Source organism: Glossina fuscipes, unplaced genomic scaffold, assembly GCF_014805625.2.
Source record: "Glossina fuscipes isolate IAEA_lab_2018 unplaced genomic scaffold, Yale_Gfus_2 42, whole genome shotgun sequence".
In the NCBI taxonomy this organism is placed as follows: Eukaryota; Metazoa; Arthropoda; class Insecta; order Diptera; family Glossinidae; genus Glossina; species Glossina fuscipes.
In genome coordinates this window covers 3,211,089-3,228,085 of record NW_023998426.1, presented here as the reverse complement: position 1 = coordinate 3,228,085, position 16,997 = coordinate 3,211,089, and the positions used below count along the sequence as shown (strand labels likewise).

Sequence of the window (16,997 nt, the reverse complement as noted above, 5' to 3'; positions counted from 1 at the left end):
AGTATGGTATGGTAATAAACACATTATATTTTTATGCTTTCCTTCCGTTACTGGTCTAGTAGTGGTGTACAATGGAAATAGTTTAATATTTCCAGATATTTTTGGTCTTCCCCTTTTTAGGTGAAGGATCCAAAAAGTGGAATTTAGAATCAGCTAAGAAAGTTTTACAGATCACTTTATAAGGTTCATTTTTCAAGAGATAGATTCATCCGCAGTATTTTTTACCCTTCTTATCGTTGGCTTTTCTAGTGATTTTGTCAAAATAAATTTCAGCTGTGGCATTCGTTTTACCGAAAATGTATTTCCTCTTCCACACTTCTCTATGAATTCATAATAATGGTTACAATTGTAGATGTAAACTGCTTATTATAGGGGTATATTCATTTTATCAAAAGACTTGCAATGCACAGAAGGAATATATATATTCTTGATCATCATCAAATCGTCTAAATCGATGTAAGCATGTCCATATGTCCATTTGTGTAATGTGTATTGTCAACATTCTCGTGGCTGTAAAAATACATTGACTTCAAATTTGTCAGAAATATTGGAAGTTCTTGCACGCAGGGTCGTATCGGTCGAAGGGCACGCCCACAGCACCACGTAAACTGAGAAAACGTCTTTTTTTATCGGAAGATAGGAGGATTTCCAAATTGGTTTTTTGCTCATTACTGATAAACTATAGCAAATAAATGTAAAAAATTTGAACGCATATTCTACGGACGATGCTGTACCTACCACGCCTAACCATTGTTGTAGTGTATTATTAAATTTTAATTAAAATGTAATTTTTAAATACCTTTATAACGCGCAGACACAAGCTTCAAAGACCTTATAAAGTACATAAATTTTTGGCCAGTTTAAAATTTTGAATCCACCTAAACATATCCATCTGTCTGTATGCGCAACTGTGTAGTATTTGTGGTAAACATTTTCCCGTTAGCAAAATGTACAAAAGAATTTGGAAACGACCTAAGCTTTTCACAGGACACGCCCACAACGCTCACACGCCTATGCAACAAGAACATTTATTTTGAAAGTAGAAAAAATCAGCAGCGCCCGATCCACATTATAAAGAATGAGAACTTAATGTTTTCACTCGATTCGGGTTCGGTCACGGGCGAATGTAATTTTCTTACTTGTTCTGTTTTCGTTTCTATCAACCCAAAATCAAGGTTACTCGTTAGAAAAGAATGACCAAATATCAAAAAATTTATGCTGAGCAATTTTCATCCATGTCAATGTTAGTTTACTGTTACAATTTTGGCCTGAACAAGCATCACTATAAGCTATGACGTGTTTTTGACCACTTATATCCTCCATATGCATTAAAATGCATGATGCTGCTTACCGTGGAATGTGTTGTCATTTCTGTTATTGTTTGATTGTCATTTGTCAGCTTATTCTGTAGTTCAGAAAGGCATCAAAGAGGGCCACGCACCATTTCAAAACTATGTTCATATGATTTCTTTAAATTTTTGATTTAGATCACTTTCATAATTAACATCATATGAATTCCATATAATGTTGATATTGCAACCACGACCTAATGAATCTTTTTCATAATGATATCGTAGAACTTATATTAAATTAATTTAATTCAAAATAATGTGGTGTGAAATAAATGATAAACTAATTTTTTTTTAAATTTTATCTTAGATCACTTTTATAATTATAGGCACATGTACATATCAATTCTATTCATTCAATACATACTTCTATGAATTACAAATAGTTAATAAACTTAAGGGTTAAAGACCCTTTGTTTTCGTTTTTTTTTTTTTTTTTGTTTTTCTACAAATTTTTTATCAACTTAAACATTAAATATATTTAAAAGAATGGTATTGAAAAGGATTTATGGCGAACTGAATTCTTTATGAGGCTGGAAAACTCCAATTTTTGAGTGAAGTGAAAGCATAAAAATTCCTGAAATGGGCTTCAAACTATCGCTGCTTAATACCTTAATGCGTAAAAATGCGTTTTTTAGCAGATTCCTTGAAATAAACAATTTTTTTTTTTAGTTAAAAACAAAGCCATTCTTATACCCTACCCCACTTGTGGTGCAAGGCTATGTTAAGCTTGTGCGTCTGTACGAAACACCCAGAGAGAACTACCTCTTGCTATATCAATCCCACCAGAGTCATTATATGAATCTATTTAAGCTTATCAGTCCATCTATCCGTCTTATTTTCTTGTGTTCAATCTATAGCAGCGATTTTCAAAATTTTTTATGGCTATTGGTCTACTAACTGAACTGATTCGTACTAGTTCTTCAATTTTTTCCCCATATAATGTCTGATTTTGAGAAGTTGCATACGCTTATTTATAGGGTGGTGTAGGGTACATAAAGCTATAGCGCTTTTACTTGTTTTAATCAATATGTTTAAAAAGCCTTACGTTTATTGTTACAAGGACGTTAAAGCCAAAATTTGCAGACAATCAGTTGAGAATAATTTTAAATATTTACAACGAACGCATATACGTATATAAAGAATTAGTTTCCAATATATTGAATTGTCTTTCGTATTTTAATACAAAAAACTCGTCCAAAAATCCGTGCTCACAAGATAGCTTTACTATCCTTTAACTTCCTGCTCCTTTTGCAACGCATAGTCTCCTTGTAATGATGAATTTAGAATTCCTAAGTGCATCGCGGTATCCGTCAAATACAATTTATATTGAAGGTAGTTTTTTCTTAAGGTGCCAAGTATGGTGTTAAGACAAAGGTCAACCATGATTCGATTCAATACATTTTAAAATGCAAGATCAATTCTTTTAAAAAAAAAAATCTTTGGAACTAACATTGACAATTTTGTTGGATGTAAATTTTAGCCAGTTTTCATGTTTATATTAGGTTGGAGGAAAAGTTCTGTCGAATTTTAAATAGGCAGGTCATTTTTCTTGTAAATAAAAAAACACCTGCCTAGTGAGTCATTCGGTTTTTTTTCTGCTTTTTTAGCTGCTGTATAATAGAAGAGGAGTCTTTTTTTACCGTTCACCATTCATTTGTGATATTTAAAGTGAAAACCATGTCAGTAAATAAAGTGCATTTATGTCACTACATTTTGTATAAATTCCAAAAAGGAAGCAACGCATCGCTTGCAGGTCAAAATTTATGGGCGGTATTTGCAAAAGATATTGTAAATGTTCGCACTTGTCAAAGATGGTTTAGCAAATTTTGTTCCGTGGATCCGAGCTTCCACGAAAGTGATCGATAATGATGTTTTGCGATCCATGTTTGGAAAATAATCCACATTTAACAAGTCGAAGAAGTGCATGAATAAAATGCGACAGAACTTTCCCTCCAACCTATTAATATGCACTTATATAGCATTCGCAGTGAAATGTGCAGTAAGCCGCTGCAAACACGTTACTATGGGGTCTGCATGTGGGACTTGGCCATCCGGATCGGTGTCAATCTTTACAAGTTTATTTTATGAAACTCAAAAATTATTTAATTGAAAACATTCAAAACAGAGCGTTATTCAATAATTATTCAATATCAGTGCGATGAGTGAAAAGAAGAAACCAAATTTAGCCATCTCTGATGCACTTGGAATTACGTAATGAAAAAATTATTGATCAGACTCATCCGAAAATATTGCTATTAAACTTTTATCGCCTGACAAGTAAAAACCATACGGTCGGCCGCAGCCGAAAAATTAAACCAGCTGGACATATAATCTATAGCATCCATTACGTATACATCGCTATAAGGAAATTTATTAACATCAAAGCTGGACAAGGCGTTCCATTAAATCCTCTACACCGGTTTGCTTAAAAAAATTATTCATGGTTTTTCAAACAAAAGCGTTATATAGGAAGTGGTTGGAAAATTGTTGTTCGTCCTTGGCGCAAAACACGCCGTTTTACTAATTCCGTCGAAAGATTTTAAAAATTTGTGACCTTTACGTAGAATACAAGCATACAAGACGAACAGACGGACAGACGAGATATAGAAATTTTATCAAAATATCTCAAAGCTACGACTTATATGACGCCTATAAGACTGCAAGATGGACGGACGGATACACAAGCTTAGATCGTTTCCGAATTTTTTCTGCATCATTCAAAAATTCATTTCGAATCGATTGATAATTAAAATATGGGTCTATCTCAAGTCCATCTGGATGTTGTATATAATTATGAAAACTTAATATACCTTGTAGCAGGTATAGTGTAGGGTATAAAAATATAATGGGCCCAATATAAAGCCAACAATTATTTCTGCTTAATTGATAGAATTTTGCCAAAGTGCTTTTAAAAATTTCAACGGTTCGCAATGCAATTATCCGCTAATAAATATGTATACGCATAAGAAGTTAAGTTAAGACTTACCATCTTTTGTACTAGGAGCGGTGGGTGATGTAAATGAGAAGTTGCTATTATTACTATTGCAGCCATTAAGCATTGAAACGCCACTTGACGTTGAAGTTTGGATGGAATTAATGTGTGTATTGCACGTTATAACGTTGTTACCGGACTGAGCAACTACACCTTGAGGTACGTGACTAAATGGTGGCATTGTAGTTGGTGGCATAGTAAAAGCTGTAGTAATTGGGGCAGGTAGTACATTTCCTCCGAAAGCAGCCGCATGTACGGCATAATCTTGTTCCTATTAAATAAAATTCAAATCACTACAAAATTTCCAATATTTCTGAATGATTGTACGCATAATTATATTTATGTACAAACCATTAAACCAACTTTCATATCAGGAACTTGCATTTTTAATTTCTCCAAGACATCGCTATGCTGCAAATTTTGTATACTATGCAGGCCTCCAATACTTATAAAATCACGTAAAGCGTTTAACGGATGATTTGATGGAAAATGATGATGATGACTGGACAATGCATGTATACAATGTGATTGCGATCGGTACACCACAAGGATAGAGAAACACAGACAGAGAGAGAAAGAGAAAGGGAAAGGGAAAAATTAATTACAATTGATTATAATTTTTTGGGAAAATTTTTATATATAATAATAATAATAATAATAATAATAATAATAATAGTAATAATAATAATAAATTAATATCATTATAAAGTTACGCACCTCATTGACATATCATTGGCATGGTCTACGGGAGTACGCCGACCGACGGCGCTATATTTCATGTTACCTCCGTTCGATGGTAAAGACGTATTTAAATGCTCGCTACGACCGATATGTTGTTGCTGCTGCTCTCCTTCAACTGAATCACAGTCACGCATTTCATCATCCGTATGATCATCATGTGACTATAATAAGAGTAACAATACAAACAATAACCGCATAGCACTCTTAAGTGTGGTAAATGCAATGATATTAATTTGTGACATTAACTGCAACATGAAAAGATATTACAACAACCATTTATTTCCTCCTCCTTACGAATATATATATATATATATATATATGTCTACAATTGCAAATAGTCAGACAAAGTAGAACGAGTATCTATAGATATGCATAGTAAAGCAAAAAAAAAAAAAACAAAAAAAATTGCACCGAAAACGAATCGCGTCATACGTTACGGACAGAGAGTTAATGCCATGTAAAAACATTTGTAATCAATGCAGAATCCATCGATCGATCGATCGATTGAAAGATAAAACACATATACAACAACAATAATACGTTGTAGCGTTTCTTGCCCCTGCTGTGCCTACATGAGTACACATTTTTCATGATATTGCGCTACATTTGGTGCGAATTAAAAAAGGCAAGAAAACGTGATTTGTTTCTAGTTTGGCGGCTATAGACGTCATTGTTAGAAAACTCGACCATCTAATCCGACTAAGCAGGGTTTTTATGCAAGAACTTTATCGTACATTAAAGTTTGAGTTATGTCAAGCGATTATTAATGAAATGGTTTGAATTCATAAAATCGAAGAAAACAATTTACTTTTAACTATATCTTATAAATAAATATTGAATTAATTTATGAAAAATTGCATTTGTCTGCGTTGCGTTTATGCGTGCATTGGATGTTAGCATTTTGTCTGCTGCATGCATATAGAAAATGCATTTGTTAACTTTTTCGAAAGTCCTCATGGATTGAGGACTTTTTGCTGGAGGCGATCGTATGAAGAAGACATGCTTTTTGGATTTATTAGTATGTGGCTTAATTGAAAAGTCAGTTCATTAAAAATTTCTAAATAAATGGTATCCTCCAAGTCACCAAAAGTTGAGATCAAAAACTTAACTCAGCGTAACAACATGCTCCCAAAGGCGCAAAAACATAAAACATAACACTTTCAAATGCAAATTTTGTTAACATCAAAATATGACCTGAAGCACATACGAAATTGAAAATTGAATTCAATTTTTATTAGAATCATCAAAGTAAACAGTTTATAAATCACACCATGCACACTATTTATTAATACATTCGCAATTGAAAAATATCTGCTTACGGTAAGGATCATTTGAGGCGTTCATGGCGAAAGTGGTGCAAGTCTATCTTTCGTTATTGCGTGATATTTGCATTCACAATTTGGTCCTGTACCGGTTGTGGGTGTGATTCTATGCTACTTGGCTACATGCGTTCTTTTCCTTCTTATTTGTTTTATTGTAGTTATACTACGTTTTAATATTAATTAATTTAAGATTTACTTTAAGAGTCAATTGAACTCGACTGTCAAAATTTTTAGTTGAGTTTCTTATATAAGTGGAATAAATAAATAAATAAATATAATGTGCGTTATTCCTCTCTTCCTCGATGTCAATGATTAGATAATGTAGGTTTATTATCTAATAGAGATTTTAGCGCCGGGTAGGAAAAGTGAAAGTTGCATTATAGCATTATACAGACGTGCCTCACTTTCAAAATTGACGAGCTACGGTAATCGACGATATTTCATTTGTTGCTGCCGCCTTATGCGCTACTCCTCTTGTGAAAGAGAGTATACTAAGTGTGTGCGTGTGTGCGTGTGTGTGTGTGTGGATGTGTGTAATAGCCAGAAGGATTTAAGATCGATTCATAATCATTTTCTGAGTCAATTTAAGCATGTCTGTCCGCTTGCCAGTTGAAGACCGTCTATGTGCCAGGTCGTATTTCTTGAGATATTTTGATGTAGCTTGGTAGACAGTGGTGTGTGTTTTGAACCAGGGAGCAAACCTTACTGAAAATGGATTGGATCAGCCCATTTTTACGATCACCCCGCCTTTTTTTGGATAAGTGGTTACATGAAAAGTAATGCAATATTCGAAACTTCGCGACAAAAATCCCCGAATGATCGTATTTCGGCATACTAAATTGATATGAAAAATCGGGATCGGATGGATCGTTGTCTTGAACTCTCTCCCATATAACCGTTTCTAAGAAAGATAAGCTATTATATGGCAAAACTTTTAGTATTTCAAAACACTAATTATTCCATAATAGAATTTGTTAGTTCGGAAATTTCTTGCGATTTTTCGCTGCATAAGGAATCGGGAAGTTATATATTTGACATTTTGTTTAATAGTAAGTTACCGCTTATCAGGGAATTTCATTATCCCATCCTTGTAAAATTTCAAGTCTTTATACTGCAGACAACGAAAGAGATAGTAACCTGATGATGAAATTGCGGGACTATATGATGGATGTGAAGATACATCCTAGCCAAGCTCTAACAATTTTTGGCGGCTGAGGAAGAAATATTGATGTCTTGTATTGTCGTGATGAAAAACCATATTTTGTTGGTGGACCAACTCTGGACGTTCCTAGGGCAAGTTTTCATTTAATTTGCTTAGTTATTCACAGTTCACTTCTGTATTAATTGTTCATGTATTGACGATGATCTATTGCGTCGCACATTTTTTTATACGATCCATTTTTCTAGTTTTGTCTAAAGAGCATATCGCATAGTGCATTATGTTAAATGAATTTCTTTGAAATCGAATTTATTTATCAACTTGCACATGAAGCTCAGATAAAATAAATCAACAGTCGAATTCAATTGACTCTTAGGAATAAATCTTATACTAGTTATCATTAAAAACTAATACAATGCATATAATGAGAGGTAAAGAAAACAAATAATAATAATTTGTGTATAAATCAATAAGAAAGAGAGAAAGAACAAAAAGGAAAAGCATGTAGACAATTAGCACAATTGTTGGATGGACTTTAAAGAGTTGGACATTGAGATTAAGTGATAGACACCATTTAGATTTCTGCACACAACTCTGAACGGATTAAACAACGCATAATTATGTTTGCATTGGCTAAACTTAATGAAGAGGAAACGATTAAGGACAGTAAAGTTTCAAGTGATGGTAAGGACATCAGAAGCAACATATATTCATAAGGTGTGAGCGAGGCAAAAGAATCCCAACCCAAATTCATGAGAGCAATCGGCAAGAGTTGCTTCTGAATGAGTTCAATTGAATCTACATAACGCCTGTAGGAAGGAGACCGGACAACAGAGACATTCTCATGTAACTAAGCACATGTATAGCCTTTCTATAATGTTAGGATCCTTAAGCCCTTGGAATACGCTCAAACAATGTAGGTAAGGCACTCAACTTGTGTTCTCAACCTGTCTACTTCTCAACGCGATGTCTATTCCCAAATTTATGAAGCGGAGTAAGGACTTCAAGAACTGATTAAAAATCCTTGAAATAACATTACATTGCTCGTCAAAGCATGATTTCAGTATATATCATGGAATGCCATCGGGTTCAGGCGCACAACAATATTTCAGTGACCTCAAACCACATAAAATGTTGTTTTCTCAAATGATCAAGTTAGGAATCGGAATCGAATTAGTGATCGGATGCGGATAGTTAACATTTAAATCGGATTTAGCGGTTGAAAAATTTCTTCTGAAGTATTCAGTGAGGAGATTTGAGGTCTCAATATCATCAAAGGGTTCAGAGCCATTGAAAAAAACATGCGAGGGATACATGGAGACTTTTCTTTTGAAGTTAATAAACTCAAAAAATGTTTAAGAACAACAAGCAGCGAGGATTTTATCAACTGAAGGTATCTACAATAACATTGCTGGTTGAGGAATTAAACCTATTGCCTGCAGCAGAGTCACAAGAAGAACAATTTTTCATAAATTTTTTGAAAACTTTCTTTTTCCTATTTTTGTAATATTTAATCGCATTGGTAAACCATCGCAGATGCCGAGGTTGCTTGGTCGGAACATACGTAGAAATAGGACTAGGCTTATTATTATGATTATTATTATTATTATTATTAATATAAATGTAGCCAGAGAATAAATTCTAAGACTAAAGTCTTAAAGTACTAGCATCTAAGGGTTTCGGCTTTTATTAAAAACTCTACGGCATTTGAGATATGAACCCACGACCATTGGAGTGGCTGGTCGAGTCTCCTGCCTACTCGGCCTTTCAGGCGAATGGGGAATAGGCTTAATACATTATAGAACGAATGGAGTAGGATTTCAATATTCCCAAAAGAAAAATGGAGCATAATGTGTGCAAGATGAGGCCGAGTAAAATATTGGTTTTATTAAAATCATAATATTTATTTCCGGCAGTTGGATTTGACAAATTAGAACGGTTCAACGGACCATCACGATTGTAGTGAAAGGAAATGCAAATTGCTTGATGATACGGATCCTCAGGTAAGCTAAAAGGTGAACAGTGATTTACAGCTATCTCCGGGGAATTGACAAGGCAAAGATCAAGCCTTCTGTTGCTACAGTTAGGAGTACGGTTGTATTGCAGCGAACCACGATCAAGTAATTCATTGGAAATAGATCCATCAGATGTTGAATTGGGGACCAATACAGCCAGAATTATCACTATGAACCATTGAAATAGTCATCCTACATCTGTAGGTCATCCGAAGAACTTATTGAGTGTTAAGCTACGTATTCCTTCGCGACTGGAGCTTTTAGTTCTATTTTCCATGAACTTACTATCTTTCCCGTAAGATTTGGCGCCAACACCTCCATCATTCAAATGTTAAGGAATATGAACTATTTTGTCAGCAAATTATTTCTCGATATCTAATATTGCCATTGTATTCAAAGCTAAATATTCCTTACATTTAAAATAAATTGCAAGAGTTTCGACATATATTTTTCATATTTCTATTTACTTCAAATCGTAGCATCACCTCATTCTCGGCTCGATATGCAGTTGCGTCAACTTTCCAACATCCTTTTCCTTGTAACATTTAGGAATAAGTTTCATAGGACCTCGGAAGTCCTTTTATGAATGAAGCGCACAAGATTTAAATAAGGTGACCAAACGCCAAAATCAGTATTCGTTTTTGTTTCTGAGTGAGAAGGCTTTCCTTTAAATTTTTTCTTAAAGTTTCTTTTTATTTCAGATCATAGTTATTTCCATCCTTTCGCCAAGTCTCCCATTGCCAAATAATTATGAGCTCCTAATTTGAAGGAAATCCCTATTGCTTGAGCACAACTTTTAGCTTAGGCAGCCAAAAAGATCGTTGTGTTTAAGTAGTTCCAACTCCATAACTATCCGAGAGAAGAATCCAGGTTACTATCCCAGCCAAGGGGACCAGTTTTGCCTTTCTTCGCAGTTATCTTTTTGTTTTTGAATCAAGTTTCATACACACTAATTAATCATCGCCCACACACCCACATCACCCACCCTCAACATGCAGCCGATTTTCTCATGCCGAAGTCTTAATTCAATATACGACACGTTCTTTGAACACATTCTTAGCTTCTGGTGTCTTTCTAGTCTTAAAATTCGTTAGCGTCCTGCACTTTCATCGTCAATCGAACTAATTTGGTCACGTGTCAACATTTTTTGGGAAAAAAGGCTTATAAAGCAATACCACAAACTTCGATGTTTGTTTGACTAAGAAATTCAATTTTAGAAAATGATTGTCCACCAGAATACCTCCAATCGAGAAAATGATAGCAACAAAGGCAACATCGACGTTAGAGACCTGACACGTGACGGTTAAAACAACGCCATCACGAAGAAGTAAAAAGAAGAGAAATACTGCCAATATTTTAAATATGTAAAGATATCGTCAGTAATTTGACTAGCGATGATTAAAAGAACAAATACTATTGCTTTAAACTTTGGAAGTGGAGAGTAAAAATCATAACATTAATATTTGAAACTTGGAAGGGGTTGACTAAGAAAGGACTCTACGTGGTTGAAACAGTAAAATTGATGACCTAGAAGTAAGCCGATATTTCAAACGTCAGAAATAATAACCGAAAGAACCATTGTTAACGCAAGAAACTCCACGAGTGATGGCAAAAGAAAGCATTACTGACATAATCAACTTGGGAACAAATGGATGAAACCAGCGTTTGCGACACCTACTCTCTCTCTCTCTCTCTGTGACAAAAAATCCACTGGTCAGCTTATTTTAAACATCACTTCATCCATCCAGAATCTGCTTTTAAAAGCCGTCTTATAACACGAGTTCGCCTAAGACGGACTCGTATAACGCGGCGAGAAAATTGTGATCCTAGTCGTAAGAGAAACGTTAAAAGAGGCTCGCGCAACATGATGAAAGCGTGAGACAAAATGTAGATATGTATTGAGACATGTTCATACATTTCTCCTTCTTCTTGTGAAATTAAAGACATTTGTTAGTCGGCAGCCATAAAAACTATTGTCAGGTTGTGTCTGAAGCCTGATTAGTAAATAAACTTACTTTAAATACAACAATTAAGTTAATCGCTTAAGGCTGTAAACGGCTCATGTATTTATATAATTAAAGGACTCGTTTAATGCGGAAAGAGTCTACCCTTTCTGTCGGGCGATCTATGGTATTAGGTGTATGAAAATGGTCTCTGACGAATACAACACGAAACGAGTCTGTCGTCTCTTTCGGACGGCCTGTGGCATTAGGTATATAAAAAGCGTCTTGTTGTTTTGATAAAATTCAGATTTATTTAAAGCATACTTGTTACAGAGCTATAGTTATCTATATTAGATTGACAGCAAAGTTCTGACGTATTTGACTACCTACGACTAATTACATTCTTCAGATGAAGATAAGCTGGTAGAAAGCGTTAAGTGCGGTTTTATTATTCAGCGTACCTCTCGTGAGTTATAAGATGACTACTTTCAATACCCCTCGTCGGGTACTCACGGAATGCAGGGCGAATAACGCGTAGTATATAAAGTTAAGAGATTGCCCTTGGTATGGGTCCCAAAAAGCAAGCAACGCGTTGATTGCTTGGAAAAACTTTTCTGCAACGTTGAAAAGCGAAGTTCAGACTTGCTAAGGATAGATTCCCAAATTTCGGTCTCCAAAAATACCATCGATCTAGGCGGTAATGATATTTTTCGATCCATATTAGGAAATACACCAATTCTAATCGCTGTGTTGTTGCAAAGGAACTCGGTCCAAATTCAAATGTTTTATTTCAAATACGGCACAACTTTTCCACCAAACCTATATATAAAACATTTATAACTTTATATAGCCTACAATTTAATTTTGCATTATATTCGAAAAAACGGTGGCTATAGAGAGGGGTGGGTTTTCTCTTAGTCGATAAGATTTAAAGCGATTAATTCAATTCGTCAATTAATACCTGAAACTATAAAGGGAATGTTTTCGTATTAAAGTATAGCGGGAATATTTAAGAATTTCATTTATATGACATTAAAAAAGCTAATCTGTAATCGAAAGGCTCAGATGTTACGCGTGTTGTGATAAAATTTCCCAAATCTTACGAATTGCTATTTAGTAAACACTTAATGAAATTGGGAAGGAATTTAGAGGAAATTAATCGAGGAAAACATAATCGCCTTTGTTTTAGTATTTCCGATAATTACTACCATTTCCGTCATATTACGATTTGCTTTGTTTTTCGAGTCGTAAATTTAACAAATTTATTATGCCCTACAGCAATTGTGGCACACTGGCATATTAAATTTGTGCGGAAGTATGCTACGCTTAGAAAAATCTGAGATAGACCCATTTCCCCCCCGCCCGGAATCAGTTTTTGAATCAATTGTCTGTCCGCACAGAAGAAAAAGTGATTTTTATTGGAAAATTAGAAATAACTTAAAAAAAACTGAAGGTAATAATGCGAACAATAGACACTTTGTGGTCCACGATTAAGTAATTGAACTGAACTTGAGCAAAAAGTATTGCTTATGAAATTTTAAAGACTTTCTTCCTTTTTTTTTCTTTTTGATTCTGCTATGCTCTACTACTCTTTGAGGTTTGCTTAACTTCTTGTTCGTAATTAACGTTTAAAAGCGCTTTCACTGCAACTGTTCAAAGGTATTATATATTAAAAGTTTTCACTTTCTAGGAATAGCAAGCATAGATGGAAGTTGAACTGATGTAATTGATGTCTAATATCAGGAATTCTATGAATTACTTATGATACCATTAGCAAATTGAATTTTGATGAATGCAAGAATAGTAATAAGTGTTAGATCTTCCGGCACAACGAAATTGTGCAAGAGAGCCTTATAAGCTGAATTCATTTATATACACACACATATATCGCTATATGATTATGTATGTGACGTACGCGAGAACACTTTTAAAACTGTTTAAACAACTTATTTCACACCGTTGTGTATGTGTATGTACATAAATATTTGTTTGTACATAAATGTTTAAGAAAAGCATAAAAGTGTGACTATGTATTGCAAATCGGGAATTTTCAATTTAAACACAGCCAAGGCACTAAATCGTACCTTTGAAACATTAAAACGGCGCATTTATCGTTTATCGTTACGCTATTGAAAACTTCCAAGAATTCTTTGATGTTTGGCGAACACCACAGTGTTGCTCTGTAACCACAAAGGTGTTAAGCATTCCCAGTACGAATCAAATGAACGTAGAACCCATACCTGTACGCATTTACTCATATATATATATTTAAGTGCATAAATATATATATATATATATATATATATAGTTATATGAACGTATATTTGAATAGAATCATTGGTCGCATATACATTGCGTTTGTATAAAAGAAAAATTTACCTTTTAATATAAAGGAGAAAATTTTATGATTTTTTTTAAGCTTTGTACTTGCGATACAGTTTACGATTTGAAAGCAATTACAATAAATCAATTTTGTCGCCACTATTCGTTGCATTGATGCGAGCAGCTAATGTTGTAATGCTTATGATTATTGTTGCTGTTGGTGTTGTTGCTGTTGTTGCATTTGTTTTGCCTAGAGCCCTTAACATAATTATGCTTTTTATGTAAAATAAAAAATCGCATAACATCCAAAAAATTATATTCGGCTTAAGCTGAACCTTTTTCTTGTTTTTATTGTTTTTGCATAAATTTATTCATTTTGACAACACTGTAACATGCTATAAAAACGAAAACGTTTTATTCCACAACTGAAGCATGACACGTACGATAGTTAAGCCAATGTAAATAAACCGATTTCAAAATAGCGATCGTGGAAGGAAGTTTAGCTCTACTCGGGTTATGAAAAACAACCTAATTTCTTACCTAATCGCAACTAAGTCTACGGCATTCCTTAGACCGTCTAAATATGAGGCCCATTATGATCACATGACTTTGAATATTACACAGAACATATTTCTACAATATTTACTTTGATTTGATTTTGGAAACTGTGGAATGGATTTTTAGACTTAGCCAAGGCAACAGAAAATAATATATTTTTCTAAGTATAGTCTCTGTCCAGTGTTAGGTACATCCTTCTGATAGACCATCACTTCCCTGCCAAAAAGACAAGTACACTTTTGAGACTATTCACGTAGGTTTTTGTTATACTCTGCACCATTTATGGTACAAAGGAATATTAAGGAGGAAGATGGTAGGAATAAGTACTTGAGACTTGAGTACTTCTTTTATTATACTGATCGATAAAATATTAATTTCTGCATCACTCTAAGCTTGTCTGTCCATCTGTCCTCTTCTATTTTCTTGCACTCAATCTACAGCCCGCAATTTTTCAGATATTATGATGAAATGTGGTAGAAGGACAAGATTTGGCCCAATGCCGAACGGTACCGAAAATGATACGGATCGGACCACTGCTTGTTATATGAATAACTAACTGTATGAAGCGAAGTGCTCTAAGGTATTTAATAATGGGCTGTGTTCCTCTATATCATTTTCACATGTTTTGTTAAGTTAACACCACTGTCATGTTGATGCAACTGTCGTCGACGTCTTATATTCCTTATGTCGTATAAAAGTGGATACCTAGGATAAACCTTCAGTGAACGTAGGGGTAAAAGTGTGCCAACTATTTAGTGTAAGTGTTATGCCTTTACCGACTGAGCACTCATTACAACTATGACCAAAAGTTTGTTCTACTGAGATTTTAACCCATGAATACTCACTTGGTAATCACGAATCTTATCCACTTGGCTACTCCCAATTACTTATTCCTATTCTGATGGCAGCATAACAAAATTTTTCCACATAAAATTAATTCCATTAGCAGTTAAGAAAAGAAGAAAGTAAAGTAAGTAGCTTTCCTATATGGTTGCTCTGTCTGCTAACGTATCGTCAAGGTGGAAAAGAAAAGGAAAACCGCTTGCTATTGATTGCCATATCATCGACTACCAAATTGTGAAAGAAACGATAGTTTCTTTTTAGTTTCATGATTTTATTTTTAATGCAATAACACACAATCAGTCTAAAGTATTTAGGCACACATAACGAATATTAGCTTACATTAACACTCATGCGCACTCACTTGCAATGTGAAAGTGTAATAAACTAGAAAACAACAATAGCTTTTGTCTTATCGCTTTACCGAATTTTTTTTGTCTTTTTTTTTTTTTAGCAGTGCATTTTGAATAAAGCGGAAAGGAGAGGGGAGGGAAAACAATCGTTATGAATAGTTTGGGATGTAACACAGCTAATAACAGAGCAGAGAACAGTATTGACACTTTAGAAGCAAAATTGTTTACATACAAAAAAAGATGCAAAGGTCGAAAGTATTACAATACGATGTTCAAATAATTTTTCAAAATTCGGCTTAATACCCTCTTATTAACGAAATTGTTATTTAACTAATGAAACTGTTGCCAGAAAATGTATTAAAATTCTCTCACTCTTATGCCGACTTCGCAAGATGAATTAAACAAACTTTATCGTACGACGGATTGCTACAATTATAATTTCTTCTTCTTCTTTCTGCTTCTTATGAAGACGTAGACTTCAGTATTAATTAAAAGTAAAAAAAAACGTTACTAAAACTTTACATTAAATACCTTACACCGACTTACAATTATCTACATATCTGCTTTTCCAAACAAAACGTGATCTGAGAAGTGAACGAAAAAGTGATTTTCAATAGCATTCGTCCTTGGGCTAAAAGGTGTCGATGTACCAAATTTTATCAAAATATTTAAACGATTTTTTGGTCCAGACAGACGGACAGACACGCTTTGATCGATTTAAAAAGAGATTCTCCATCGGTTGGCCTATTAAAAGATGGATCTACCTCATGATCGCATATACTTAATATAATCTTGTATCACAAGTGAGCTAGGATGGGTATAACAGAGAAACTATGAAGATAGACTTATCTAAATCCTTAAACGCAGCGCGTGCCAGTGATCATGGAAGGAATAATTATAAAATAGATTCTTGCTAAATCCGCGAAGAGGGATATTTCTCCCATTGTTTGTCTAATTCGTTCGTTTCTCCTCAAGATCGCAAAAATTAAACAAGAAAACTGAAGCAGTTTTCTTTTAAATCCCTAAACGTAAGAATTAAAGGCGATCAAGATCCACCTACCAACAACTTAACAATTTAAAGGGCGGTTGAAGAAAGATTGAAAATTTCTGTGTTTTCGAGATTGGCTTAGTCTTTTCAACTAAAGTATTATATGATTGGTAATTGTTTAAATACGCCCATTTTTAATGCGATTATGGTTAAATGAATCGGCCAGTAGTGCCCAAACTGAATTGTTTTTTCCTACGATATGGTTGGCCCGATTCATAATCTTACGTTAATATAAAATCATGTGAATGTCTCGGCTTTTTATTATAATACCTTTCAGAGGACATTATTTATACAATGAGACATTTTTTGGCGATTTTTTTTATCATCTTTCAATCGTTTCTCTTTCTAGTAA

The 16,997-nt window shown here is 34.2% G+C and overlaps 1 protein-coding gene across 1 annotated transcript in view; it reads right to left on the bottom strand.

Annotated features, from left to right (window-relative positions):
• LOC119637049 (protein dead ringer) overlaps positions 1–16,997 on the bottom strand; it is an 81,456-nt gene that overhangs the window by 46,019 nt on the left and 18,440 nt on the right. Inside the window, exons 3-5 of the mRNA XM_038032854.1 lie at positions 5,062–5,246; positions 4,696–4,846; positions 4,339–4,615 (exon numbers count right to left, since the gene is read on the bottom strand). Coding sequence (XP_037888782.1) covers positions 4,339–4,615; positions 4,696–4,846; positions 5,062–5,246 — 613 coding nt within the window. The remainder of the gene's footprint in view (positions 1–4,338; positions 4,616–4,695; positions 4,847–5,061; positions 5,247–16,997) is intronic.